A 27,328-nucleotide genomic window follows, 5' to 3' on the forward strand; every position below is an offset into this window, starting at 1 on the left:
TACCCCATATTACTTTCATTCTCTTCTGCGACAAGAGAAAATAACCGAAATATGACTTCGTGCGATGTTACAAGATTAAGTTTTATTAAGGTAATAATTTTGCCCTGCTAATGGGATCTTGGAAGAATTCTAACCACGAGGCCTCAGATGGATGTCTTTGACCTCCAGAAGAAAGGACACTAAGCCAAGAACTGGAGTGACTGCCCTCGAATCTGGGGAGGACACATCAAGGGGGTGCATTGGCCGCCTCCCTGCCACCCAGCTCTGTAGCTCTGTGTGCACCTGTACTAGCTGTAGTAAAAATCCAAACAACTCACCATGGGATGAACTCCAGCCTGGTGATTAGCAAAGACAGCTGTCTTTCAGCAAACCCACTTGATTTATTTGATAATTACACCGCCTCAGAAACATCACAGGTGGCATTCGTGGAGCTAGTTTCCTTTTGCAGAAAGATGTCTTTTCAGTCAGGTACAAACTTCAGATAGAGTGGATTGAGTGATTATTCACCAGCACTGAGAAGTCATCCATACCTTCATCTTGGCATGCCACGGCATCTGCAGAACGACTTCACACTGGTGCTTTCTCAATCCTACAGTACTCTCAAGGGCACAGCATGGCTGAGACTGACCTTCTAGACAGATAGAGTTGTGTGGACTTCAAAGATTCAGCCTGACCCAAGAAATGGGTCTCACTTCGTCCCTAGGTTCTCCTCTGCACCTTCTATAATTTTGCCACACCTCCAGCACTTGCTGAGCGGGGCAATGGGAGAAATCAGCAGAGAAATAGGCTCAGGTCTGCATTAATGCCTTTCTAATTGACTTTTGGTTTCATAACAAAGTTATACATGAACATGAATTTTTTAAAGCTTATATAGTGCTAAAGAATCTTACAAAAAAATAAAAGAAAAATAGCAAGCTCTAACCCACTTCTTCTAATGTTTCATTGGCAAGTTGAGATTACCAGCTTTTAGTTAACTTTAGACATTGCCTATTAACTTCCTTTAATACATGGTGCTTTGGGTTTTTTACACTAACTCTCCTTACCTGCCTAGTTCATACTTTTGATGAATTAGACAATAACTATATTGTTACAATAATCAACGTATAGTCCCTCATGTATTAAAAGTATACTATTATGTGTTTTCTTTTTTATGCTGTTTTCTCTAGAATGAAAAATCCCCTTGTCCCTGTATTTGCTGAGCTTTTCTTCCATTTATCACTAACTTTACCCCCATGTGTTTTATCGGATATCTAAAATGCCTATTATTATCTTGTAAATGTTTGCTATTTCCACCAATTTCATCACACCCTGGAGAGACTTTCCTCACTGCACTGTCTGCAGTTTTGCTCCCCTTTGGACTAGTTGCTGTGGTCCAGGCCTGCTGGGCAGCCTGGATCCAAAGACATCCATTTACCATTTTCCTCTGCCGTATCTCATAAACCTAAGCTTTCCTTTTTTTGACTTAATTTCTCCTGTTGCTGAAAAATGTTCTCCAGTAGTTTTTTTTAGGAAAAGGAAGATAATTTCTACAGTCTTTGCTGCTCTGAAAATGTCTTGATTCCATTCTTTCACTTGGTATTCATTTGTCAGGGGATAGAATTCTGGGCTGGAAATCATTTTCCCTCAGAATTTTCAAGGCATTTCTTTGTTTTCTTTTGACTTGCAGTGTTGTTGTTTAACTCTGATGCAGATCCTTTGATATGACCTGGTTTGCCCTAAAAGCTTTCAGGATATATTCATTGTCTCTGGTTTCAGAAATTCCAAGATACTGTGTATTGCGGTTTGGATCTAAATAGCTCCAAATGTTTCATGTGTGTGGAAGGTAATGGGAGCTTGAGGGCACTATACTCATCAATGGACTCCTCCACTAGTGAGTTCAGAAGCTGAATGTGCCGTTAGGAGGGGAGACTTGACTAGGGTAGGTCACTGGGGATGTGACCTGGAAGGGTTTTCTGGGGTTGTTTGTTGGTTGAGACAGGAACTTGCTATGTAGTCTAGGCTGGCCTCAAACTCATGGCAGTCCTCCTGCCTCAGCCTCCTGAGTCCGGGAATACAGGCATAAGCCACCACACCTGGCCTGAAAGAGTGTATTATCGGCCCCATATCCTCCCTTCTCTCTGTGCTTCCTGGTTACCACGGAATGGGCAGCTGTCCTCCACCATACCTTTCTGCCATGCCTTTCCTGCTTCGGAGTCCAAGCTGCTTTGAACCAAACCCTCCCTCCTTTTGTTGTGGCTGTTGGGTATTTTGTCCCAGTGATGGAATGAGGGAAGCTCTGCCGTGCCACAGCCTGCTGCACACGGGTCCTCGGCCATGACCACTCACCCAGCTCTTTCCAATCAGCAGGAAGGCTTGTGCCCTGCCTCATTCTGACAGTCTCTTGACTCTAAGATGTCGTGGATAGGAATGGAGCTCCTAAAGAACCCAAAATGGTGCACACTGGGATATCTGTACTGAAAGCTGCTCAGTCTACCCACTTTCTCCTCTGCCACAGCCTCTCAGGTTCTTGCCTTTCACCTTACTTTGCTTGTGAAGGCTCACCCCTGGCCCCAGGCTGCAGATTAAAAGCTGCTTCTGCATGAGCCCCAGGACTTGGCTGGGGTTCCCCTTTCCTGCGTCATCATCTTGCACATGCTTTTTTTCCCACTCACGTTGGTTGTGTAATGTATGTGTGCTTTAAGAGATTTTAAGCCCAAGAGCACATGTCACAGTCTCCACTGGGCCCAGCTCAGAAGATGCTTATTAGAAGGGAGAAGAGAGAGGGTGGGGAAGGCAGTGAGATGCAGGGGCAACATCTGGAGGCTCTGATGGCGGGACAAAAGATAAGGCGGCCCTTAGAACGACGCTCCCACTGGGTAGGGCAAATACAAAAATTGGTTTAACAAAGAAGAAAGCAAGTTCCCTTGCATTGATGCCTTGTTTCAGAGTGCCCGGTAATGACAGGGAGATGTACCTTCATGGGAACAACCCGAAACCTGGGCAGAACAAGGGTTTGGTCCACACTGGAAAAGGAGGCTGCTTTGTGCTCTTCTTCCCTGGATGAAAAGAATCCAATCCACTCTTTAATGCTTGAAACAAAGGAAAAAATAAAAACTAAGAGATAAAAGATTGAAAGTGGATGTAGTTTATTAAAAAGTCTGTGGGACCCTTAGTCCCCAACTGAGATTATGCCAAAGGCACAGGGCTCGGGAGCGAGTGATCTTTATCCGGGGTTGTAATACTTTGCTGATAAAAATGGCTAAGCATGGTGAAAAATTAATCTGTCTGTGACAATAGTGCATTTCAGATGCTTAGAGCTACCTGCAGAGCCTAAGGCAGGGAATCAGCAGCTCTTTGCTGTCGACTGCGACATGCAGCAACAATTTACGGTGGATTTAAATGGTTTCTTATAGGGGCAGTTGGTGAGGGAGAGCAAGTTGAGCAAGCAAGACAGAGCTCCAAGAGGACTTTGTAGATCTGAGAACATGTTACTGGGGTAGGGAAAGGAAATTACTGACTGTGGCTGGCACAAGGGTCATCATTAATCTTTCCTGGAATCCTGCAAGGAAAGTGATCTTCCATTCTAGGAAAATACTGTAATACCAAAGATAACAATTTCTGAGCTTTTACTGTGTGCCAGACACTCTGGTTGATCTAAGTTTGTCATCACAGCTTTAAAACTGAGCCAAGGGAGATTAAATAACTTGCCTAAATTCCTTCCATGACTGATAAGTGGGAGTCCTGGATTCTAATTCTAAATCCACCATTATTCTATGCTGCCTCTTGACTTTGTCAGTAGACTGAGAAACAGAGAAATGCAGTGACCTTCTAAGCTGTGCTGATACAACCCTAAGAGAAAGCAGGGAGCACAAGAGGCCATAGCAGAGACTTGCCAGGAAGGTGGGAAGGAGTCCCCACAGTGCAGCCGGGCCACCGCTGCAAGAAAGCAGAAGCTATGGGCCCTCTACCAAACCTGTAGGAGGACCTATCACACATGTCTATGGGATAGTAGCACAGATGCACAGCATCCTAAGTGCCAGATGTCCCACGGTGGCCCGATGCCTGGAACAGGCTGATTTACAGTGTGGAGATAGCTGAGATTTACCAGCATACAACGTAAGTCTTTGCTCCGGCGGGACCCTATGAGAATAAGAGATCCCAAATAAGAGCTGTTCCTGGGAACAGAAGCTGTGTCGTGTATTCCAAGTATAAGACGCTTGAATACTGGGAAGTAGGCACTTTCAGCAGCATGGAAACATAGGAGGAGGTGGGTGAGGAAGCGTCTAAGAAAGTGTTCTTAAGAACATACATGTGAACTGTTTCAAACCTTACCTTGTCTGCAGTTGCCTCTGGAGTACTGCGGCCTTCCCAATCTTTGCTGCCTTGTAAATTTAGCACTAGCCCTCTCATTAGCAAACTTGAATCTGGACCCACATGTGGGGATGATTTTGGGGAATGCAAGCCTGGCCTGTCCTCTTCAGACTTCCTATAGAGGAGGTGATACAACCAGCTGAATGCCGCCCTTCAGAGACCTTCCTTTGAGCTCATCTTACAAAGAATTCTAGCCCTACGCCCCCAGCCCCCAGCCCACTTGCCCTTGGTGGTCTTGTCAGTGAGATAGGAAACTTTGTGCCTGGGAAAGTTAAGGTCTGATGTGAGTCCAAGGTCATGTTAAGAGGATCTGTTGAGAGCCCATCTAGCTGAGTGATTCCTCACTGTACTGTCTCACTCCCTACCTCAGTAAAAACTGAAAGAGTCCTGGCCCTAGGAAAAAATGAACATATCCTGAGAGATGAGGAACCAGCCCCTGCATGGGGTTTCCCTTCATTGTTGTCCAGAACTTGGTGACTTAGACCAGTTCAGCAGCCTATATGTGCTACACTAAGGGACAAGCATTTCACCATGAGTATCCCATTTCACCATGGCCGGCTAACCAGTACCGTGGCATGGTTGGGAGGATGCTGTGGCTCCCTAGGAAGAGCAATAGGATTCATTAGTGACCCATGAAGTAGAGAAGGGCAGTGTGTGTGCCTCACTTTGCCATTGTCAGCCATCATACTTCACTCAGTGACAATGCTGATGGTGGGTCTCTGTACGTGAAGATAAGTTGCCCATCTCCTGTCAGGAAGAGCCACTAACCTAAACTGCAGCTACATCTGTCAAGGTGTCATTCATCACAGGCAATGAAAACCAAACTCAGTGTGGCTTCTGCAAAATCAGTAAATTAAAAGGCACTAATTATTTGGTTGTTTGAGGTGGGTGGAAACTAATTGTCTCATGTAACTAGAAAGTCCAGAGCCACTTCTCGCTCCAGGTACAGTTGGACTGAGGTTTCAGCTAAAGTCATCAATGTTCTTGCTGTCTTGTTTTACTTTTCTTTTGTGTTATCCCTCTCCATCAACGTCCATTGCCCCTGGCACTCATATGACTAGCTTGGTAGACTCAGTGGAAAGAAACCCTCTCTTTTATAAAAGTTTCAGCTTCAAGTTCTGGGGTTGTTCTCATTCTGATACCTTAGGACAGTGTGGAGGAAGGGAGGTGGGGAGCATGCATCCTGCTTGTGGTGATTAGTGACTTACCCCTATGCAAACCAGGGGGACTGAAACTGGAGGACAGACACTAAACTAAAGAAGGTGAAGGTATAGGTAAGAGAGGAGGAGCTCTGCTTCCCAAAAAAGGAGCCGCGCATGCCCAGCTGGCGAAGGCAACAGCTATTGATGATTCCCACCCAGCTGGACTTGGAATTCGTCTCAGCTGCCCCTGGTTATCTCAGGTCAATTGCTAACCTTTCTGGAACTGTAGTTACTGGATTATAAAGTAAGGGGTTTGGGCTCCATGGTCATCTCCTTCGTTCTAGCTCTCATCAGTAGCATACTCGTTGGTCTAGGCCACAGCATGGTGAACTCCTCTGGAATCAGGGTCCTCGTCCACATTCACAACAAGCACGCCGATTCCTTATTTCAGGCATAATTGTGCTGTACAGCAGCAAACAGCAGTCTGATAAACCTGCCAGTGTTGTTGGTTAAGGTCTCAAAGAGTTTCAGAAGTGATTTTCAGGGACATATTCCACAGTGAGCACAGTCCCTGCCACAAATGACTGTGGCCTGCGGATCCTGTGTGGAAGATTTCGTTTGCCTGCAATTCTCTTAGAAGCAGGGCCACTGCCAAGCTCATCTTGTGTGTGTGCTCTGGATAGAAGTAATTATTTTTATGAGGCACTATTAATGTCTAGTCTACCTGAGGGCCACCCCAAATAATGTTTCTGTAGTTATTAAAGTCTTTATCGGGCACGTGGAGTCTCTACCAGTTTCCTTTAGGGGAAAAGAAAAAGATTCCTCTTGAAGTCTACCACCTCCAGGGGCAATTTGCTGCCCATTTCAGGGCCGTGCTAAGTGGTTGGCACTGGAAGAAAGGGTAAAATCTTTCTCTTTCAAGTGCAGCAGGAAAATGGGAGTCAGAAGTGAAAGTAGGGAACCGAAAGAAGTGCTTCCATGCGGCCCGGGTAGCTTTCTTGTTTTGTTGAGAGCTGGCAAACTTCAACATGCTCAAGCAATCTTTTGTCAAATTGCTTAAATGCTGAGCATGGCATCAGCCCAAATGAATGTAGATGTTATTTTAGTACGAGGAGAGATTTATTTTACTGTACAGATGCAGCCACTACAAAGCCCCCTTTTAAAATCTACTAGGGGCTCTGTTCCTCGCCCTTTCCCTCTCTGCTACCCTCCTCTTCATTTCAGGGAACTGGTATAAGCTGAGAAAGTGCAAAGATTTCCCTCCTTCCTGCCTCATTTCCCAAGGCAGTGACCCAACTGCTGACAGTAATTATAATTAAGCCGCTCTGTGCAAGAAAAAGTCATTTGCAGGCTTCACACCCTTTTCTAACTTGCCCACAATTCAAAGACATTGCTACTTGATCAGAGAAAATTTGTCCATGGCAGGATGACCTGTAGCTCCGCACTGTCAAGCAGCTCCCCAGCCCAGAGGCAGTTCCTTATCTAGACGTGGGTTCTCAAAGGACAAAAGCATCTATTTGTTCGTTGCTCAGCTCTGAGATGGGAAACCCATCCATTGAGCTGGGCCTCACATACCAATATCTTGCACCTTGATCTGGGCCAAAACAAACGGGAAGGGATGCACATAGGAAGCCATGGCAACACTGAGGTTTGGCCCAGCCAAATCTATGCTTTCAAGGCTGGACAAGAGGAGGGAAGCCACAGACCAAAGGGGGCAGGGTTAAAAGGGGAGGAAGCTCTGTAGACTGAGTGGCAAGCAGAGATGCAAGCCAGGACTTGCATCCTGGGCCCTTTTACCTTCTTTGCTCTGAATGAGGAGGCAAACACAAAGGGTCTAGAGGCTTTGAATGGTGCCTCAGTCCTACCCCACCCAAAGCTTCTTTTCCATAAAAATTCGTGCTATCTCCTTTATATCATCTCAAAATGAAACTCATGAAAAAATAACCTGTTTCTGAGCATACTACTAAAAAGATCTATAGAATGATGCATTCTAGTATCAAGAAATAAAAGGGAGGTGGGGTTACAGTGAGAGAAGACAGGTCTTACGAGGCACATGTCTTGGTCATGACTGCAGAGGACAGAATGAAGTAGCCAGGAGCTCTGCAAATGCCATGGCTGCTATATGTGTGTGCATACACGCCACAGTCTCAAATCTTGCCAACTTCATAGTGAGGCTACAGACAAAACAAAGTATACTTATCTCTCTCTCATTAGACTGTGGTTGAGTTTCTAGAGAGTTACATGCACCATACTTTTTATCTAGATGTGAAACAGAATTGGGGTCAAGGCTCAGATGCAGAGTTAGTAAAGATGTTTTGAAGGCTTCTTTTCACGCCAGAGGTCTGTGTTTCTGAGCACGTCGGTCCCAAGAAGAGCACTTGAAGCAGTGAGGCACATGGAATCATTTATTGTGAAGGGCCGGCCCATGAATTCTAGGACATCCAGTTGTTGTGACAATCAGAACATCACAGAAAACTTCCAGAACAGCTCCCTAGGGGGTGGTGCAGCTCTGCTAAGAACCAGAATAAGGGAGAAAAAAGGCAGCAGGCTTCTGAGTCAGGCATGTGGGCTCAGACCTCGGCCCTACAAATCCTGGCAGCTGCAGGGCCCGGGGTAAGTCACTGAACTACCTTTTCTTTATAATGGAGAGATTTTCTCTGTGGGGCTGCTGGAGGGTCAGGGTCCAGCCTGCAGCGGGTCTTAGAGACCAAGAATGCGGTCATTGTGCTTGGCAGTGTCAAGAGTGGGAAAACAGGGCCATTTCCATGACAGTAGGGTCCCCAGACTCTCCTTTGGGCACTGCCTGGTGTCACAGGGGTCTTCTACCTGCCTTTTTCCTACCTTCCTCTTTCTGAGTGAGGGGGCAAACACAAAGAGCCTGGAGGCTTTGAACAGTGCCCACAGCATCTTAGAAGCTCTTTCAGGCCTCCAGGAAACAAGTCAGTTCACAGCCTTGGAAAGAAAGAGTGAAGCATGAGGCAAAAAGTTGTGAAAAAAGATGTAGACTCCTGGGTCTCATTTTAAACAAATGGTGTCACAGGCTTTTCTAGAGGGACATTCTTTTTAAGTAATTACATATTGTTGATTTATCTGCTTCTGCTTTCAAGTCAGAAAAGTCTGGGTGCAAATTCTGATGTCTTCACAAGTCACGTGCAGCTACCAGATGGCAAACTTCAGTCTCCCTCCTGCAGCCGAGCCCCTCAGACACCTCCATGTGCTCAGTAAAACAGAGGTGGTGAGGACAATGTTACCTGCAGGGTAACATTCTAGTGCTAGTTGGGTTTTACAAACTCTCAGTGAGCTGGGACTGTTCTGAGTAATTTAGATGCTACCAGATCATCTTATTTGCCTTCCAGCAATAGCAGGTGAAACCTGATAAGGTGGAAAGGGCCTGAGGCCCAGGCCAGCAGCTGCAGTACATTTGGAGGCTGCTATGGCCTGGATCTTAAATGTTTTGAAGGCTTAGTTATCAGCCTATGGGAGGTGGTAGAACCTTAAAGAGGTGGGGCCAAATGGGAGGGAGTTACTGTAGGTCCTGGAGGACATGCCCTTAAAGCGGGTATTTTTCTTTCTTTCCTGGCTGCCATGAGGTAAGCAACTTTGCCCCGACTCCCATTCTCACCATGATATGCTGCCTCACCGCAGGCCTGAATTCAATAGAACCGACTTATCATAGACTAAAGCCTCTGAAACCGTGGGCCAAACTAAATCTTTCTCCTTTATAATTGATTCTCTCTGGTACTTTTATCACAGTGATAGAAAGCTAACAGACTCTGTTCAGGGGACCTTCGCTTTTTAGCCGGGAAACTGGTAAGCAATGGCAGTTTTCTAGAACTGTGTGGAGACTTGGCTCTAGGGAGGAAAATAGGATATGGATTTTATTAAATGATACATATGTTTAGTGTAATAGCTGTTGTTCTATGTGGGTGTGTATGTGTGTGTGTGTAACATTTATTGAATTATTTGCAACATTCCTGGCACTATGGTTGTTTGCTGGTGTACATTAACGGAGTTAAGGCTCACAACAGACCTGCAAGGTGAGCATGGCCCCTGTACCTGTGGTGCAGGTGAAAAAACTGACTCTAAAGGCATACAGCTTGCATACGAGGTAGGCAGGACTCAGACCCATGCTTGTTTGATATTTTCCACTCTGAACACACACAGGAGGAAACAGACTCAGGTAGTAACAGATACAGGTGGGGCCGAATAACATTGTGTGGGAGCTTTTCACCTGTAGAGCTGGGACTCACGAAATTCTCCATGCTTGGAATGTTCAGGATTGAGCTAAGGTTATGGGATGCAGCTGCAGCCCCAGAACACAGTAGTCAGAAGGCCTAGGCTGTGTGTAGAGGAAACACCCCAGTCATTCCAGCAGGGCCCTCAGAAGACCCCATTTTCTCAGAGCCATACCTTATAATACTCATGAACCCACAATTATTTCTATTTTGAAGGCTTTTTTTCATGTCAAAGGTCCAGTTTTCACGGAAGCAGCAGCAGCTGCCACAGAACACAAGGGTTATGCTACTGGATTCGCTGTTCTCCTTGCCTGCGGACCCTAGGACCAGCCTCAGGGACCCGCCCTTCACAGTGCGGAAGTCCCCTGTAATTTGTTTGCATCACCATGTGGTGGGCCTGGAACCCATTGCCCACTGCCCTGGTTTCTCTTTCTGGTTGGGTCCTAAGTGGATAAGAGAAAAGGCCGTTGTTCGTGTTCATGGGGCATGAGCAAGTAACAGCTATGAAATTCAGTCCTCACGGTTCAGTTGTACAATCAATGCAGCTTTAAATTTAAATTCAGTTTCTCCCAGAAGCTGCTAGTCTGGGTCGGTGTGAACTTGCAGTGAATTTAGTGTCTGTCTCTCTTTACTTTCCTGCAGAGCTCACCTAAGACTGCAGGGTGAGGGTAGCATTTAATCATGGAGTCACTCAGAGCCGGCTGGTTGTCTGTCATCAGTCTATGTACGGGTTGGTGCTCTGTCCCCCTCATTCCAAGGGAAGGTCACCTTGGTCCAAGGTCACCCCTCATTCCAAGGGAGTCAGCTGGCAGCTCCCTGGCCTTACCCAGATGAGCCTGCTTGGGCGGGGAGCCTCTTTCTGCTGGGCTGTCTGTGGCCTTGGGAGGTTCTGTCCTTTTCAGCAAGAGTGAGGCTGGGAAGGGGAAGCTCATGGGTCCTGCTGCTTCACAGGGCAGGGAAAGCGAGGAGGGTGGGGCCAGGAACACTCTCCTGCGCCACGACCCCCAGCCCCAGCCAGGCCTCGGGCTGTGCCCCGGGGTTGGAGGCCTTCACAGGCACAGAAGGCATGCTCTGTGTCTTTCTCTGGAATTGGCCAGCACCTTGGAGCCTCTTCCATCCAGGCCACTTCCCTAAATGGTCTGATGATGGTTCTTGCTGTGGGGAGGAGGAAACAACCAGCTCGGACAGTGCCCCTATTTTCTTTCATGCCCTGAGATTCCTTGGAGCCTCCACTTTAGAGACTCAAAAATCCAGATTTTATTCCTTTGTTCTCCTAGTTCCTCAGTGTCCTCCCTTCCCTGAGGCCGTAGGCCTGGAATCCTTTAGCTGAGGGAATGGAGAGGAGCCAGGGGGTGCCAGGAAACTCTGGGAAGAAGAATGTTGGTGACAGTTGTGTTTCAAACTGCTATTCCCCCGAAGAAAGCAAGAGAGGCAGCTGAGTAACTGCCTAGTGGTTGGAATAGGGTGTCTTTGCTTGTTCCTTCATTCAGTTTTTATTTAGTGCCTCCTGGGTAGCAGCTGTGCCTAGGGAACCCTGGTGGAAGGGAGGAGGTCAGCACTGGGGGCCTTTAAGACCAGGTTGCTGCTCACTGCTGACGCCACTGACTGTTGGGCAGGCTCTTGGATGTGGGCCGTACTGAGAAGGACTCAGACTGGCCTGCCAGATCAGAAAGGAAGGGCCCACCTGCCCCTCCACCTCCCCTCCCTGGACCTGACCAGTGCAGACTGTTGAGAGACCCAGATGAGAGCCTCAGGTGTTGCCAAGCATGTGTTTGGGAACAATCACTTAATGACAGAAGATGGCTTTTCCAGCCTCCACATCTGCCTGATTAAAATATGGGACAAAACTGGTATCCTTCATCCAGGGCTGATTCCCAAATGTTCCAAGGTCCTGAGATTCCAGGAGGTTGGAGAAAACAAAGTGCTTGATTACTCCAGAGTGCTGTCTGCCTTCTCATTAATGATTCCGCCTTCTCTCCTCCCTCCTCATTCATAAGCACCTTGTGTCCAGCTGTTCTAACAGGACCTGCTGCAACTGGACACATCTGCCAGCCAGGTGTTTGATTTTGGAGTATCTGGATGGCCAGAGGGAACCAGGCCCAGTTCAAAAGTACATACTCTTCCCTTGGTTCTTTTCTGGTGAAGTCAACAGTTCCATGGTAAATGAAATGGAAATTGCACATAAAGATAGGGAGCGATAGTCTTACTGACCCATGGTCAGGAGAGCATTTTGCATGTGACAGTCTATCTCCAGAATGACCAGCAGTTTTGTTTACACTTTCTTGTTAAGTCCTGGTTTTATAAAAGCTAAGGACAGTCAACTTCCTTCTTTGTGATATAGGGGAAAGAAACTCCCAACCTGTTAAATCTGGGACCAGTTCCTGTTCTCTAAAATCTAAGAATGAATTTTAGGAACAACGGAGGTGAAGAACAGAGTATATTTATTGTGGGAAAGAATGCTTCTGTCCGAGAGAGACACAGAAGGGGACCCGAGTGGGTTGCCAAGAAACCTGTCTTGTCTAGGGATTTGTAGAGAGCAAATCCACAAGGTGAGGCAGGTCCAATGTGGGAAACGTGGGAAATCACAAGGTGGGTATGAGGTGGGACAAAACGATGGTCAACCAATAAGATTTCGAGTATAATTGTTCAGGTAAAACTGATTAAATCAGGATCAAATAGGGAAGCAAGTCAGAGTCACATAGCAAGCAGACATGAATACAAACAGGGGCTCTTCCTGTAGGGGTTTGGGGTAGTGACTCTTCCTGGCTTTCTCAAGGTGATGAATACCTATTTAGAATATCAATCCCTGATGTTTATCCCTAGGGAGATATGTGGGTGCATTTGTTTCATCTTTTGTCTTGAGGTCTGGCCCACAGCAGAAGGGTATGCTGGGGTATCTCATCTTCAGCCCTGGCTCCTTTGAGGGCCTAGCTTTATCTGACAGCCTATAATATTCTATCTAACTCAGTTGCCTACAACATTTACATTAGGTATAGATGGCTTTGAAGGTCTTAGTCTCTCTGAGCACGTTGTCAGCTTGGGATGTTGCACATGACCTAAAATATTCTCTTTGCCCTCTCCCCTTCTGGTTACTAGGTCCTTGTGAATTTTTGCTCATCTTACAGACCCTATCTCTTTAATGAAGAGTTTGTTAACTCTTCCTCCAGATTAGATTCTTAGTTCTCAGGCCAGTCCTAAAATAATAGCCTGTCACCTAAGCCAGTCAGTCCTGCTTACTTGACTTAACAAATCCAATTGGAATATTCAAATCATTGGTACAAATACTCTGGATTGTTTTGATAGAGAATGACAGGTGACTTGGCCTGATATGTACCTGCCCTCTGCATTTTATCTGATGGAAGAAAACAAAAAACATCAAACACATGGTAGATCTCACAGTTCTGGAAACCTCTTGATTTTGCTGTGTGAGTTTAAATCAAAGCTGAAGACCACTTCCTAGGAGAAACCCATAGCTTATTTCTGTGGTGCTTGCTCTTTTCAGATACGGAGTGTGCTGCTGTCAATCCTCACCTTGCAGGGCATTGTGAGGATTAGCAGCAAAGTAGCTGAAGCTTCAAGCAGATCCCTATCATGCAGTAGGGGGCTTAACAAGTCATGTTAACTCCTATGATCACCTCGGCTGTTGTTATTACTAGGTGATGTCATTTGTGTGGCCTGATTTATAAAATACTTTTCATTATCAAATCTGTCATGGAATTTGGAGACATCTCTGAGAAGCAGGGAAATACATTTCATGAATTAACTTGTTTGCAGTTTACCACCCTAAGATGACAGAGGCTTCAGGATTGGTGCATATGCTGGGTGGGATGAAGAAGGGGTAGTGTCTGGCCCGAGGCAGGTGAGCCTGATGTGCTGTGACAGAACTCAAGGGTTCCTCTCTTTACCCTGTCAGAAGGGGTCAGAAACAAGATCGTAGCCTTGTGTTATCCTGCCCTGCTTGGATGAAGGCTCTTGACTCCTTCTCAGGTCCCTGACACAAACCTACCTGGTCACCTCCAGGTGTTTCTAAAGCATGGAGAAGTTCACATCTCCCTCGTTCCCTCTCTTGGCTGAGGACATTTTTGTAGCTGTCAGGACAGAGTCTAAGCCATCTGGGTGGGAAAAGAAAGTCTCCTGAGAGAGAAGCCCGTCTAAGCATAGTGGACATCCTGACAGCATACCGTCTGACCGACCAGTTTCCCACTTGGGGCCTTTCAGAAGTACCCACTTGATGCGACCCTTCCTCGGTATGGGCGACTCCCAGGATGTAAACGCCCTCTGCCTGTGGACCACTTACCTCTAGCTGGATGAGGCTGAAACAATAACTAATTTATAATATAATTTAGTGTCAACAACGGATAATACCACGAGGAAAAGTAAAGCCATTTTAGCTGTTGACAAGAAGACCCATGAGGGTAATTTGTGGGTCAAGCAAAGTCAGGTTTGTTCCCTAGTGCAGTAGGGGAGCACGCCTTGATGGTCTTAGTGTCTCCCACAGAGGAAGGAGGCAGATGTTTAAAAGGCTCTGGAGTCGGAGTCTCTCACCGTGGGGATCTGCTTGGAATGGGACGACTGTGCCGCGGTGAACCTCTCCGGAGTCTTGGCAAAGGAACAGGTTTTTGATGAGTAAGCAGTTTCCCTAGTAGAGCCATGTTACCCTAATACGGGGATTGTTTGGTCAGTGTGCTGTTCAGAAATATTGGTTTTGGGTAAGTTTCTGATGAAATATTTTTACTTACCTTATCTTTCTGGGTAAAAACTTTCTGAAACACATAGTGAAGTCATGTTGATGGAGGTGGCCTTGGTTCCCAGCCCTGAGTTAAACTACAAACACTGTCTGCTCAACCCGCCCAGGGCTGAGTGTGCAAGAGGTCACTCCAGGTCACTGCCTGGGATGTGCCATGTGACTGTCAGCCTAAGGTCCAGATTTCGCAAATAAAAAATATTTTATCTGGCAATCCTATACATTTTTGAAGTGACCTGTCTGTATAAGTCGAGATCTCTAGCTTCTGCAGTGTCAGGTGGCTTGCAGTATCCAGACTGTGTTCCCTATGGACATCAGCCGGGTTGAGCTGAGGTCTGTTGCTCCCTTTACACCAAGCATAGGAAGTTCCCAGTTGGTATCCAGCCCTGGAGGGAATTTGCCTTTTAGAGCTTTGAGATGGACTCAAGGACTCAGGACCATTGAACTGGGTATGCTTGGACAAGTCCTTCACCTTTATGGTGCCGTATAACATAAGCCAGAGAATCAGAGGGCCTGGAGGCGTCTCTCCAGCATTAGGGACTACCTAGGAGAATATTTTACTGCTATTTTGTGTAAAAAACAGTCACAAACATCCAGCTCTGAGGTGTTTGGCAAATATACACAGCCATTCTATTATGGGTTTTGAAATATTTAGAAATTTGACCCTCAATTTTGTTATAATATCTTTGGTGAATGTTATTAGGTAGTGGTCTAATAAGGAATTATTAACTAGGGAGCTATAATTTGGAAACTTGTAATTTCCTTAATGGACATTGATTTGTGCAGCCCCGATTAAAATACAATGAAGTCTGAGGCTTAAATATTGTATTCTGAAAGGTTGAAAGGGTGGGAATTGACTCTAAAAATGTATTGGCTGGAAAACTTTATTGAAATAATATTATTTGAAAAGTTTTGTGAGCATAAAACGATCTGACAAAAACTATTCGATGCCAGCTCCAGCAGCCTCAGCAAGCTAAGGGAGTATAGGTTACTTCAGATGAAGTCTGGAAAAATGCTTCCAGATTACCTCAGGGGTGAAAAGAAAATTATTATTCCATTCTACAGCCCTGCTAATTCTTTTCAGCGTTGATCCAGTAAAGTAATTAGCATCCAAAGAGAGGAAACAGGTATAATTGTCATTTACTAGACTTCCCTAAAGGTGACTGTTCCCAAGAAACTCTGACAGGATAAAAATAAAGTGATCATGAAAGAAATGTAGCGGTAAATGGATCAGGCCGTCTTCCTACGGACATCCCCAGAAGCCAGGCACAGACAGCGGCCAGGGAGGGTTCCCGATTAAGATAGGCGTCCACAGCTCTGCGTCTTCAAAGAAAATCTTCTGCTATCGCTTTGTCAGTCGAGCGATAATGTGGCCCGGCTTCCCCTCCCTCCCTCTCACCACAGACATACATCATCTAGCGCTTTGTTATTTAGAAGTGAGTACATATAAGAAAGATTCCCCCTCTCCCCCGCCGGCCACAGGGAATATTTCAGAGGTAAAATATGCAATCGGTGAGGGGTTATAGTTATAATACCTCCTCCCCTTTTATCCTTCTATTTCTCTACTCGGCATTGGCTGAAATATGAGGTGTGTCTGCTGCAACGAGAATGCAATCTACCCCATCTCTCAACTTCTGAAATAATACCATACCTTGGAGATTAATGTCCCGGCTTTACCAAGATTATAACGAATACATATTACTTTGATCTAGTTTTCTAAAGGTTGTTGTGCTGGTTCTCCCTTGCCTATAATCTTCTAAGAAAGCCTTTGGGTTCTCCAGTCTGACACCCAGGGGGACAGGAGAGCAGCTGGCTTCTCTTTCTCTCTCATCTTCAGGAGGATATTCTGTTCTCAGTTTCACCCAAATTAGTCCCAGGATTTTAGTTGTCTTTTTTGTCCAACATTCCTTTATGCAATTCATTAAAATCTTCACATGAAATATTTAACAGATGAGCTGTGTCATAATGCACATTACAGTCTTAAATTGTGATTCATGTGGTCAGTCACTCCTCCTGGACATTAGCAGACCCCTGCAATGGGCTTGCATTTGATGTAAAGAAGGTTAGAGTTCTTCCTTCAGCATTCCTGCACGGTGGCCTTATTCCAAACCCAGTGTTAATTGTGAAATATTCCAAAGAAGTGACATTCAGATGCATTTTTAGTTCTACTTGCAATTAACTATTTTGAAAACAAGCAGAAGAAAATATTTAAACAAATGTGGCTTGGCTAACAGCTCTTCTGGTTGACTGTTAATTAAGGCAAGTTGGAATCCAAATGTGCCAGGACTCATCACTCCTAGTGCTGGCTATCTTTGTCATTATGCACAGAGAAATGAAAATTCAGATACTGTCAAAGGGGTTGAGACTGGGTGATAGAGATGAACCTGGCTGTGTAAAAATAGCCACCACCCAGTAGGTGGGGCTGACTTTCTGGAGGAGAAAACCTAAATGGATGTTTTTCTGTAGAATTTATATTGGGTTTAAAGAAAAACTAAGAGGAAATACATGGGAAATATCCATGAGGGTTTGTACTTGTGACTAACTTACTGTAGATTTGTTTTCCTAACAAAGAGACAGTTTTCTACCATAGATTTCTACCTATGAGTTAGAATCTGTCAGAAAACTCGGTTTGTGGGCAGACCAGCTCTGGGATATAACTCTCCCGCTGTGCACCAGAAGACAATGGCCATTGTGTGCTAGCTGCCAGAGAGCACCAGGCCGGTGCAAAGCTTTATGGCCAAGTGCCTGGCCAATGAACGCGTGCGGTTGGTGGTGCCAAGATTGGGGACAGTAGTCTTCAACTCTGCAACCTGATCTATATAGCTTTGTCCTAAGTATACAGAAATAATCACAATTCCAGAAGGGGACAGAGCCACTTCAGGAGTACACTTACTGGATGTCATGATGTTTTAAAGCATTTACTCACTGATATTATACCCTAAAGAACATTTCGAGCTGTGGACAGTTTGCATTTATTGTGCATGAGTTTTCCACATCGAGGGTGTATTGGTTGTGAAATAATCAGCAAAAGCTCTAGAAGCAAACCATTACATAATTACATGAATACTAATCACACCACCAAACCATTAGACTATTCCAGCATATGCTCTTTACTCTTATTTATTCTTGGTCCACAGAGGTCTGTTCAGAAGCTAGAGCCAGTGTGACTGTACTTGACGAGGCACAGAGACAAAGCGATATTACCAAGGGCACGCAGCAATAGTCCTAGAGAAAGAGTTCGCAGCAAATCTTCCCACAGAATTTCTAGTTGTAATTCATTGATGGTGGCTGGATTGTTTTTGTCTCCTGGATGGGCTCTCCATGTGTATGTGAATGCATTTGTGTAGAGGGAGAGCTGGGCAAGTTTGGAAGTAGGGGTGTTTGTGTGAGCTTGCGTGCCAGGAGTGGTGAGCACTATTTTACAAACCGGATTTGTGCTCCTAGGGGTATGTTGCAAGTTGAGGCCAAGCCCATAGAAAATTCTTTCTAAATGAATACAATATGAAAAAGTTATTTTATTTCTAATTTTACATGTAACATTGTTATTTCGTGAGTTTCAGATTACACTTGAATGCATGTCTATTAACATGATATGAGATGCATGCATGATTTCATCTTGAATGCATTTGAATATAATAGCACTGGAAATGTAATTTGTATTCTCAAATTTTGTAAAGCAAAATAAATAAATCTTGGGGGGTGGTAGCCATATTGAGCATATTGCATTGATTTCTGTGGGGTTCTCTCAAGCTAATCACAGTACCAACTTCCCTTTGCAGATCCAAGTTGTCTCACATTAGCAGTTCATTTGAACCCAAGCCCTGCATACCAGAGTCATCCTTGTGACTCCCATCTTTGGGGGATAGTGTGTGGAGAACTCCACCTTTGCTTCTTAAGGGATGTGAGTGTGTGGTTCTTCTCTGATCACTCTTGTGCTTGGTGAATGCTATCCAATAGAACTGTCTGTAGTGATGGAAATGTTCTAGATTGCAGTGGGCCAGTATAGTAGCCTCTAGATCCAGGTGCCCATCAGATTCTTGAAATGTGACTAGCACAGGGGCTGGAGATATAGCTCAGTGGCATAAGTGCCTGCCTGACAAGAGCAAGGTCCTAAGTTCGATTCCTGCTATTAAAAAAAAAAAAAAAAAAAGAAAGAAAGAAAGAAATGTAACTAGTGCAACGAAGAAACAAAATTATGAATTTTATTTTCACTTAAATAGCCATATGTACCACCAATTTGAGCAAGACAGAATCAACAGATTGGAGATCCAGCTACCTGTCCCTAGATTTGAGTGAACCGATCATAGACATTCCAGAAGTCAAATGGTCTACATGTTTCAGTGCTTCGATGATACCCTGTGATTGCCTTTGTCAGTCTAACAGTGCTAAGCTATGACTTTCTCTTCAGTGATGTGACTTCCTTCCCAGGCTGCATCCCTGGCCTATTGTGGCCCTCCTGTCTTCGTCACAATATACCTGCAACCTGGCATATACTGGATTTCTGAAAAATACAGGAGAAATGAATGGAGGAAAGCAGGGAGTAGATGGGAAGTTAGAAGGTTGGGGAAAGAGGAATTCTAGAAGACACTCCACTGAAGTTCTGTGCTATGTGTTTTGTTTGGTTTGTTTTCATTTTTTGAGACAGGGTCTGTCTATGTAGGTCAGCCTGACCTTGAACTCACTATGTAGCCCAGGCTGGCCGTGAACTTGCAACGATCCTCCTGCTTCAGCCTACCAAGTGCTGGTTTACAGATGTACACCACCAAGCCTAGCCTGTGCTCTATGCTGCCAAATTGAGTATCTGTACCCAGGAATTCTTAGCATATTGAGATGAGTTGAAAGAACAGTCATTTGGATGATTCAAACCCAAAGAGATATCAGTGCTTGAGACTCTTTAGTGTTTCATGTAAAGGGGACCTTCTAGAGTAGCAATTATCTTACAATGTTTTTGGTGTTTTGTTCATTTCCAGAAGCATCCCAATATCTTAGGGTTACTGTGCTGGGAGGGTCAACCTATACAGGCAGATTGGGAAGCCTACTACAGAATAATTTTGTTTGGAATCTGCTTGGTCTGCAAGTGGGTGAGTCAGGTACCACCAAAAGCTCTTAATACAAAGAGACTCCTTATGATGGACATTCCTAACAGGGAGCCCTGGAGCATTCATAATCTCATGTAAGTGAGGAGTGCCACAGACTCCAGGGAAAATATGTTGATGATTTTCTGGACTGTCTAAAAAATTTCAAACCCCAGGAATGGTGTTTTTATTTTCTGCACTCTCCTTGGGACTTGAGTTTCACTAAAGCATTTTCTGTCCTTGTTTTCCTTATTAAATTAGCAAGACTGACTTGAAGCAGAATATACCATTATGGCCTGAAATGTTGTTGAAAGAGCAAAATAGATGGGCATGACAAATATCCCAGGTTCCATTTAGGTTGTGGGGGGTGGGGAAAGGAGCGGAACTTGCTGATGTAAAGATGTGTTCTCTGATAAAGGTTGAAAAGGAAAAACGTGGTCAAAACAAAGGAAAATAGTGATGTTTGGGGTGAGATTTTTGTTGTTTTTTGTTGTTCTTATTTTTTATTACTGTGCTTTGTTTTGGGGACTTGAAATCATTTTCATGTTTAAGACACAGTGAGCCCAGTGCACTGTGGTGAACACATACTGTCCAGGTCCTTTGCCCGGTGCTTGCTCTGTAGGCTTTCAGAGTAGACTTCCTAAAGTAGATGTCAGACCCCACCTCTTCTGTAGAGATTTTTAATGGCGTCTGCAGCAGATGTTAGTATTTTTGTTGTTGTCCTTTTCCTGGGAAAGGCCAGACAGTAAGTGCTTTAGGTTTTGTGTGCTATTCCATCTCTATTGTACCTCCTCAACTGTGTCATTGGAGTCACAGGCACTGTGTAAACAAACGGGCATGGCAATGTTCCAATAAAACTTTATTTAAAAAAAAGAGGCTGGATTTGGCCATTAGGCAGATCCTGGGCCTATGTGGATATTCTTTAGGTGCCTTGACCTTTCCTTTTTGACCTTAGCTCACAGAAGATCCTCATTCTTCCTAAGTCTCATAACACACAGTGGTCTTTAGAAAAGCTCATCCCTTTGCCCTTGCTGCTTCCTCTGTTTGGGCTGCCATCTTCTTTTGGTTCTCACTTTGCTGTGAATTGGATCTCCCCACCTTACCCTAAAGCTCTTGCTAATTCCCTCAGGCTAACTGAGCCCTTATCCTCTCTAGAGCTCTTTGTTTGTATCTGTAATGCAGCTTTTACTATGTAACTTCTCCTCAATGAGACCTTGAGGGGGCGTGTGGGCTCCTTCCCATTAGTACTTAGCTTAGAGGTTAGCAGAGAGAAGGCCGCTGCATAGCCATAAAGCTGACTCAACATTGAGACTGTGAATCTGCTAATAAGAGAGAAGTATATTAACTCCTAGGTGAAAATGCTGCCAACCCAGAGGAGTGATGGGAAGCCAGGGGCCACCAGGAGCACAGCCTGATCAAAACTGAGGAGACCAACTGCAGTCCAGACTCTGTTGGAGCCCTTGTGCGACAGCCTCACGGCCCAGACAGGGAGGGAGTGAGAAAGAGGGGAGCGGTGTCTCGGTTAGGGTCTTGGAACCAGGGAGAGGGTGAAGCCTGCTGGAGGGAGATCAGAGATGCAGCCCGCTTGATTAATTAGACAGAGGAGCTGACTCATGAGGAAAGATTAAAGTGCCCGAGGAGCTTAGGTAGAGGACCAACAGAGGCAGATGATAGCAGCCTCCAACTATGTGAGATGGATAAACACCCTGGAGGAAGCAGCCAGCTTCATTAGGGCGGTGACAGTACAGCCCCATCAGAAAGTGGGAGGAGTACTCAGAAAGGGCAGAAGAGGCCCATGAGAACTCAAGAGGTGACTGGTAGGCCAGGGGCAGCCCTGAACTGCTGGAATAGGGAACACCATGGAAACACTACTGGGGAGTGACTCTTAGGGAACCTCCATGCGTTTATCCTGCAGAGCTTCATAGCTTGCCATGGCTGTTAGCCTGGACCCCGAGAGGTGGCTGTAGAATGACTCTCTGACCACCAGTCTGGGGAAGCCTGTCTGGGGTGGGATCTAGAGGGGAGCCGTAAGAGAGAGACATCAAGGAGGACAGAGAAACTCATTTCCCACCCTTCTCTTAGATACCCCTTATGGCTGTTAGTACAATTTTGAAGCCTTCTTCTCTGAAGTCAGTTCGCTGCCAGCCCCTACCTGTCTCTGGTGAAACAGGAGATGCATATTCCAAGGCCTTCTTAAATTCCCCAGATGGTGCTGATGTGTTGAGAACCACCCCTAAAGGAGTCTTATTGAGGCAAGACTCTAATTCGTGTGGAGGTTGCCCTTTCTTCTGTCTTTGTAACTGTTCACTGTCATGGTACTGGAAAGAGGGAAAAGAAAGCATTTACAGGTGGATCATCTGTGTGCTTGGCACCTTGTTGGGACATGGATTCCACAGGAGCAAGAAAAGGTCCTTATTCTCTGAAAGTTCATGTCCAGGAATCAGAGGACACTTATTGGCAAAGCAGTGTGGGCCCTAAGTGTTAAAATGGGGCATTTCAGAGACAATTCTCACTCTGCACAGCGAGACCCTTCCTGGCTCATCTCGTCCAAGGGTCTGAAGGCCCAAGTGGAAAGACAGATGGCAAGTCCTTCCACAAGTGCACACCAGTTAACCTTCACTCCCAGCGCTTGCCTCAACAGTTTCTTTAGGAAACAAAAGGCACTAGGTCGTGTTAAGACAACTGGCTAAGATCTTCATAAACCTCCAAGTCCCTAGAGCCAACACAATACAGATGACCCAAGAAGGAGTTCCAACGTGGTGGCATGAAAAGTTCTCAGACAATTTAAGAGAGCTTCTCCCCTTGTAATCACACATGCCTTTTCTGGGTGATACTATTTAGGTTGAAGTTAAGATAGGCTGTTTTAGTAAAAGAAAGACACATGGAAAGATAAATAACAGCGCTGATGCTGTGCAGATATGGCAAAAATTGGGGAGGATGTCGGCAACTGCCTGAAGTTTGCAAAGTTGCACTGCAGTAAATTGGTCCCTGCCAGTCAAGCATTATCTCCTTCTTTTGAACTCCTCTAAAGTTTAATCACCATCTGATGAGCTTTCTGCCCTGACCATTTCACTTTCTGAGTTGTGCTGACTTGGCTTCACCGAGAGAAAGAAATAGGATGAACTCATGCATGTTCTGGTTCTGTGAGGTTCCAGCAAATTTCACCTCCCTCAGCCGGAAGTCACTTCCTTAACCTCTTCCTTTCGTACCTTTCTGTCACTAGGGCCAGCACTCACTAGTGCTGTAGGAAGCTTTTTACAAAGAATCTTGTGTCTCTTTAGAGTTTCTGGGGAAAAGAGAACATTGAGATGTGGACGCTAGGGGGCCAGTTAAACTAAGTCATGGATAGCAAAGTGACTCCCTTCCAGCTACCGACTCATGCCCTTTCCCTTTCAAATGTTATATATAAAAAAACACATGCCGAATCCATGTTTTAGACATTCAAGTTCATTCAGTTACAGCTGAAAAAGGAACTGAAGAAATATTGATCTTTTGAATATACTTTGGGTTTTTTTATTTCTAATTTCAGCTTGTGTTGAGTGATGGGGCTATTATTGCAAATATATTAATTTTAGAAATGCCAAAGTAATATGTCTCCAAACAGACATGTGCATTATATTCTGTTTATTTTATATCTATGAGTATAGGTAACCTTGGAATTCCTTACGTGGAAGAAAAAATATGTTTGCTTTATACTTAACCGTACATTTTTTTCTGATACGCTTACATCGATTTCTTGCCATGATAGATAATTTTCAATGATATTCATGAATAATTGTACAACATGATCTCTGATGCTTTGTTTTATTTAATATGTGTCCAGCTGTAGGCATTCAGATGAAACTCGAATTTTTTCAAAGGAAGTTCTGGACTGCCAGCAGACAGGTAAGGTATAATCAGCATCTTGAAGCATTAGCAACACTGTTATTATATAGGTGTTTGCATTTCAGTACTCAGAGGCTAAAAGTGCCAGTTTTCTAATGAACGCTTTTAAAATGAACCACGGGCTGCTCAGATTTCCATTCGTTTCACGGCAAAATAGAGGGCTGTCAGCATGTTAGACACCACATGCTGGGCAAATCAAGGAATTTGCTTCTAGGAACAGTTTGATTTGGGATATCAAGGTAATGACCTCTCCAAAGGAGCTTTTCCTTTAATATTGGGGCTGTGACTTTTTTCCTAATCTTGTTGTGATGCTTGCTTATTTATTTGTGACCCTTTTGCAGTGTAGAAGACCTGTATGTGACTTGGTTTGTCAAAGTATGTATCTGCCTTCTTTGGCCAAAGGGTTTCCCTGGGTTATTCCATGTTGAAGAATCTAGAAACATTCTTTCCCTTCTGTGCTCTTTGTATTAAGGAATTTCAGTGGTATTTGTTCAGTAATTCTGTAGAAATGGCGACTGGTAAGTTGCCCCTGATTATACAGTTCTAATGTCAGAAGTACATATCCAAAGGAAATGATGCCAGCATATCAAAGGGATACCTATACTTCTGTGTTTACTGAGCACTTTTCACAATAGCTATGGAATGAACTTAAATGTCCATCAGTGATTGAATGGATAAGGACATTGGATGGTTTATCATTTCATATATCAAGACACTTTAGGAAACTATAAACTAAGAACATAAGACAGGAGGTTTTTAAAAGAAAGCCATTGGGAATCAATTTAAAATTTAATATTTACATAATTATATCTTGTTAGCAAAAGATTTGCGATCTTAAAAAAATATAGCTCCAATAGTAAATGGTGACATAAATTAAAATAGATGGAAAGAAACCAGCCCTTCTTAAATATTTTTATTTTTTTATTTTTAAAGAAAATAGTACTGGGGCTGGGGATTTACCTCAGCAGCAAAAGCGCCTGCTTGGCAAGCGCAAGGTCGTAAGTTCGGTTCCCGGTACCGGAGAAAAATCCAAAAAAAAGAAAAAAGAAAATAGTACAAAAAAAAAGAACAATAGCAAAATATAAACAAAACAACACAATGGCATTAAAAATAATATGGGGTTTCAAATCAAATGACAGAGATTAACAGTGGTGGTTGTACTTCATATTGATATTGTCAATGAAGTTGCTCAGATTACCAGATATAAGAATAGAAGATTGTTCAAATGATTAAAGGGAATAAGAAAATAATAATTTAAAAGAACTATTCCTACTTAGAGTTGATACTGATTCTAGAGAATGCGATCCAGTCCCAACTTGCTACGCTCCCTTTGGGTGTAATTTGGTGTTAATAGTTAAGCTGCAGCCCTAGCGGATGCACAGATGTCCCAGTGACACGGTCTCCCTTGCTTTTCTACATGCAGTGTGCTGCCCTGGATGGCAAGTGCTCCATCAGCTGTGACGATGAGGTAAGGGGTCTCCCGGTCCTGTTTCTGGCTAAGGGAAAGTGACATGGTGCTTAGCAACAGAGGCCACCCTAACCAGACCCAGGTCTGACACATTACTCTGGGACAGTATTAAAAAAAAAACAAAACCAGCGTATTCTCCTTCTCCCCACCCCATTACCAATCAAGTAATTTATTGGTAAGAGCTACAGAAGTATGTTTTAAATATCACATGGACAGCACTATTACATATTTTAGATTTTATTTCTAGGCAGTAATGCACAGGACGACCATTTGAAGCTCACATTTCAATTTTCAAAGCTTATACCCCGGGGCCTTATTCTCTTTTTGTTTTTATAACCACCCACCCAGTGAAATGGGAATTATTGGCCCATTTTGCAGATGATCAGAGACTTGGTGAATTTCATGTAATAAGAAAACCAAAACTCTGGAGCTTAAAATGGTGAAACTCATTGTAATTATTTCATGTCCCATAGTGCTTGCCTTCTAAAGCTCCTTTTCTTCTCCTTCACCCTCTTTTGGAAGGAGGAACTTGAATTCCATACATCAACAATGGCAGAAAAATATGCCACTGCCCAAGTTTGTCTATCAGATTCGCTTTTATACAACACCCATTCCAGTTCATTGTCTGCCCCGGTTTGACAGCAAGCAGAGTCCTGGCGGTTTTTCATTTAGCTAAATGTTAGTTAATATATAAATTAACCTTTCTAAGTAATCATATATTTATAGTCCTTCTGGTTACCACAAGGATTTAATAAATCCTAACCAAACATAATTTCAACCTAGGAAATAAAGACTAGAAGTAGATTTTTTAATAAGTAGGCAAAAGAAAAACAAGCACATAAATATAAAAGACAGTCCAAGATGAAGTTAAAACACAAAATTCTTGGTCCCTCAAGGGTCTGGCTGCCAGTTTAAAAGAAAAATCATAATCATAATTAAATCATTGTGTGAGTCATAGTATCTAAAGACTAAGAATCCAATCAATCAAGCTTTCAGGGGGAGCCCAACCTTTTTCTGATCATCAGATCAAAACTAATTTTCCCTTAGGAAAGAGAACACTGTGAAGTTTTATGGCCAACATCCTTTCCGTAAGTTCAAGGATAACTTTTCAAGATAGCCAAGTAGGCTGCAGGCCTCCCCTTGTCTTTGAAACTTCTTTTTGGTCTTATTGGCGTGAACAACACAATTCAAGAATAATGTTAATCAGTCAGCGTTCTGAGACCCTGTGTGAACTGCTCACTTGGACGGTGGCACTGATCCCAGATTTACAGTAAGAGAACTGAGGAAGCTTAGTTGGCTAGTTGGCTGGTGGGATGGATGGTAGGTGGGGTAGCTGGTTCGTTGATTAACTGCCTGGTTCATTGGTTGTTTGCTTGAGTGGAGAGATGAATATTTGTTCAAACAATTTGGCGAATAAAAACACATTTGGTAACCTTCCTACAACTCATATTGGTTCCATGGATCCTCAGATAAGAACAAGTGGAAATAGCTCGCCGCTTAGGATTGGAGATATCCAGTGTGTGTTATTCAGTGGCTGATTTCAAGGTGGGGTAGCATTGTAGCTAAAGGCAAGAGTATGGAGGAAGACAGACTAGATTCCAACCGTGACTGATAATAATGAACTATGTGACTTCAGACAACTTTCTGAACCCCTCTGTACCTGTTTCCTTAATTATGTACTGAGTAGAGAAATATCCTCCTCAGATAGTAATGGTGAAGAATGAATGGGAAAATCTGTGGAAAAAATACACAGCATGGCTTCTGACCAACAGTAAGCATTCAGTAATGTTAGCTGTAAACCAAAAGATTCTGAAGACTTCTGTTTTATACAGTGAGCCCCTGGGACCTGAAACCTCCTAGGACAGTGGCACATACAGTAGAGCATATTAATGACCATGGCACGTACATTAGGGTCCTACTATTGATCTCTTTACAGCAGCCAATGAGAGATACTTCATTTGAATTGCATTTAAAGTTTCATAGGCTATAAAAATTAAGCGTCGAATTTGCCCTGGTTTTTTAAATCGACCTGACACTCAAATGTCCCCAGCCTTCACTTTGAAACTCTCATCCATTTTCTTCTTTTACTCTTAGATTTTGGCACCAGGGAACCAGTTAAAATAGTTTTCAATGCAACAGTCAGCCCTCCCTTCCCACCAAGAGCCATTTCCATTCTTTAAGCAGACTCTGTCCATGTGTCATTCTCCTTTCATAACTTTTAATTAGGCTTGCGAGACCTTGTCCTTCCTCTCCCCCGGCTACCCTCAAATGAGCAGGTCCCCATTAAACACAGCTGTAGGGGCTCATTAAGTGCAGTGCTTCTGGCTTCTCCTCTACAGCAAAGACCTGGCTCAACTGCTCAGTCTGCTCAGGCACACTTTGCCTTAGGTCCACTCCAGACCCTGCCCTGTCAGTGCACTCCCTGGACC

The 27,328-nt window shown here is 44.2% G+C and overlaps 1 protein-coding gene across 3 annotated transcripts in view; it reads left to right on the plus strand.

Annotated features, from left to right (window-relative positions):
• Nucleotides 1–27,328, plus strand: part of Cacna2d3 (calcium channel, voltage-dependent, alpha 2/delta subunit 3) — a gene marked incomplete at its 5' end in the record, with an annotated part of 848,592 nt that overhangs the window by 714,933 nt on the left and 106,331 nt on the right. For all 3 annotated transcript variants that reach the window (XM_013515709.1, XM_013515711.1, XM_013515710.1), the window contains 2 exon segments: nucleotides 23,370–23,431; nucleotides 24,855–24,899. In XM_013515709.1, coding sequence (XP_013371163.1) covers nucleotides 23,370–23,431; nucleotides 24,855–24,899 — 107 coding nt within the window.

Source organism: Chinchilla lanigera, unplaced genomic scaffold (assembly GCF_000276665.1).
Source record: "Chinchilla lanigera isolate Chin_1 unplaced genomic scaffold, ChiLan1.0 scaffold00029, whole genome shotgun sequence".
NCBI lineage: Eukaryota > Metazoa > Chordata > Mammalia > Rodentia > Chinchillidae > Chinchilla > Chinchilla lanigera.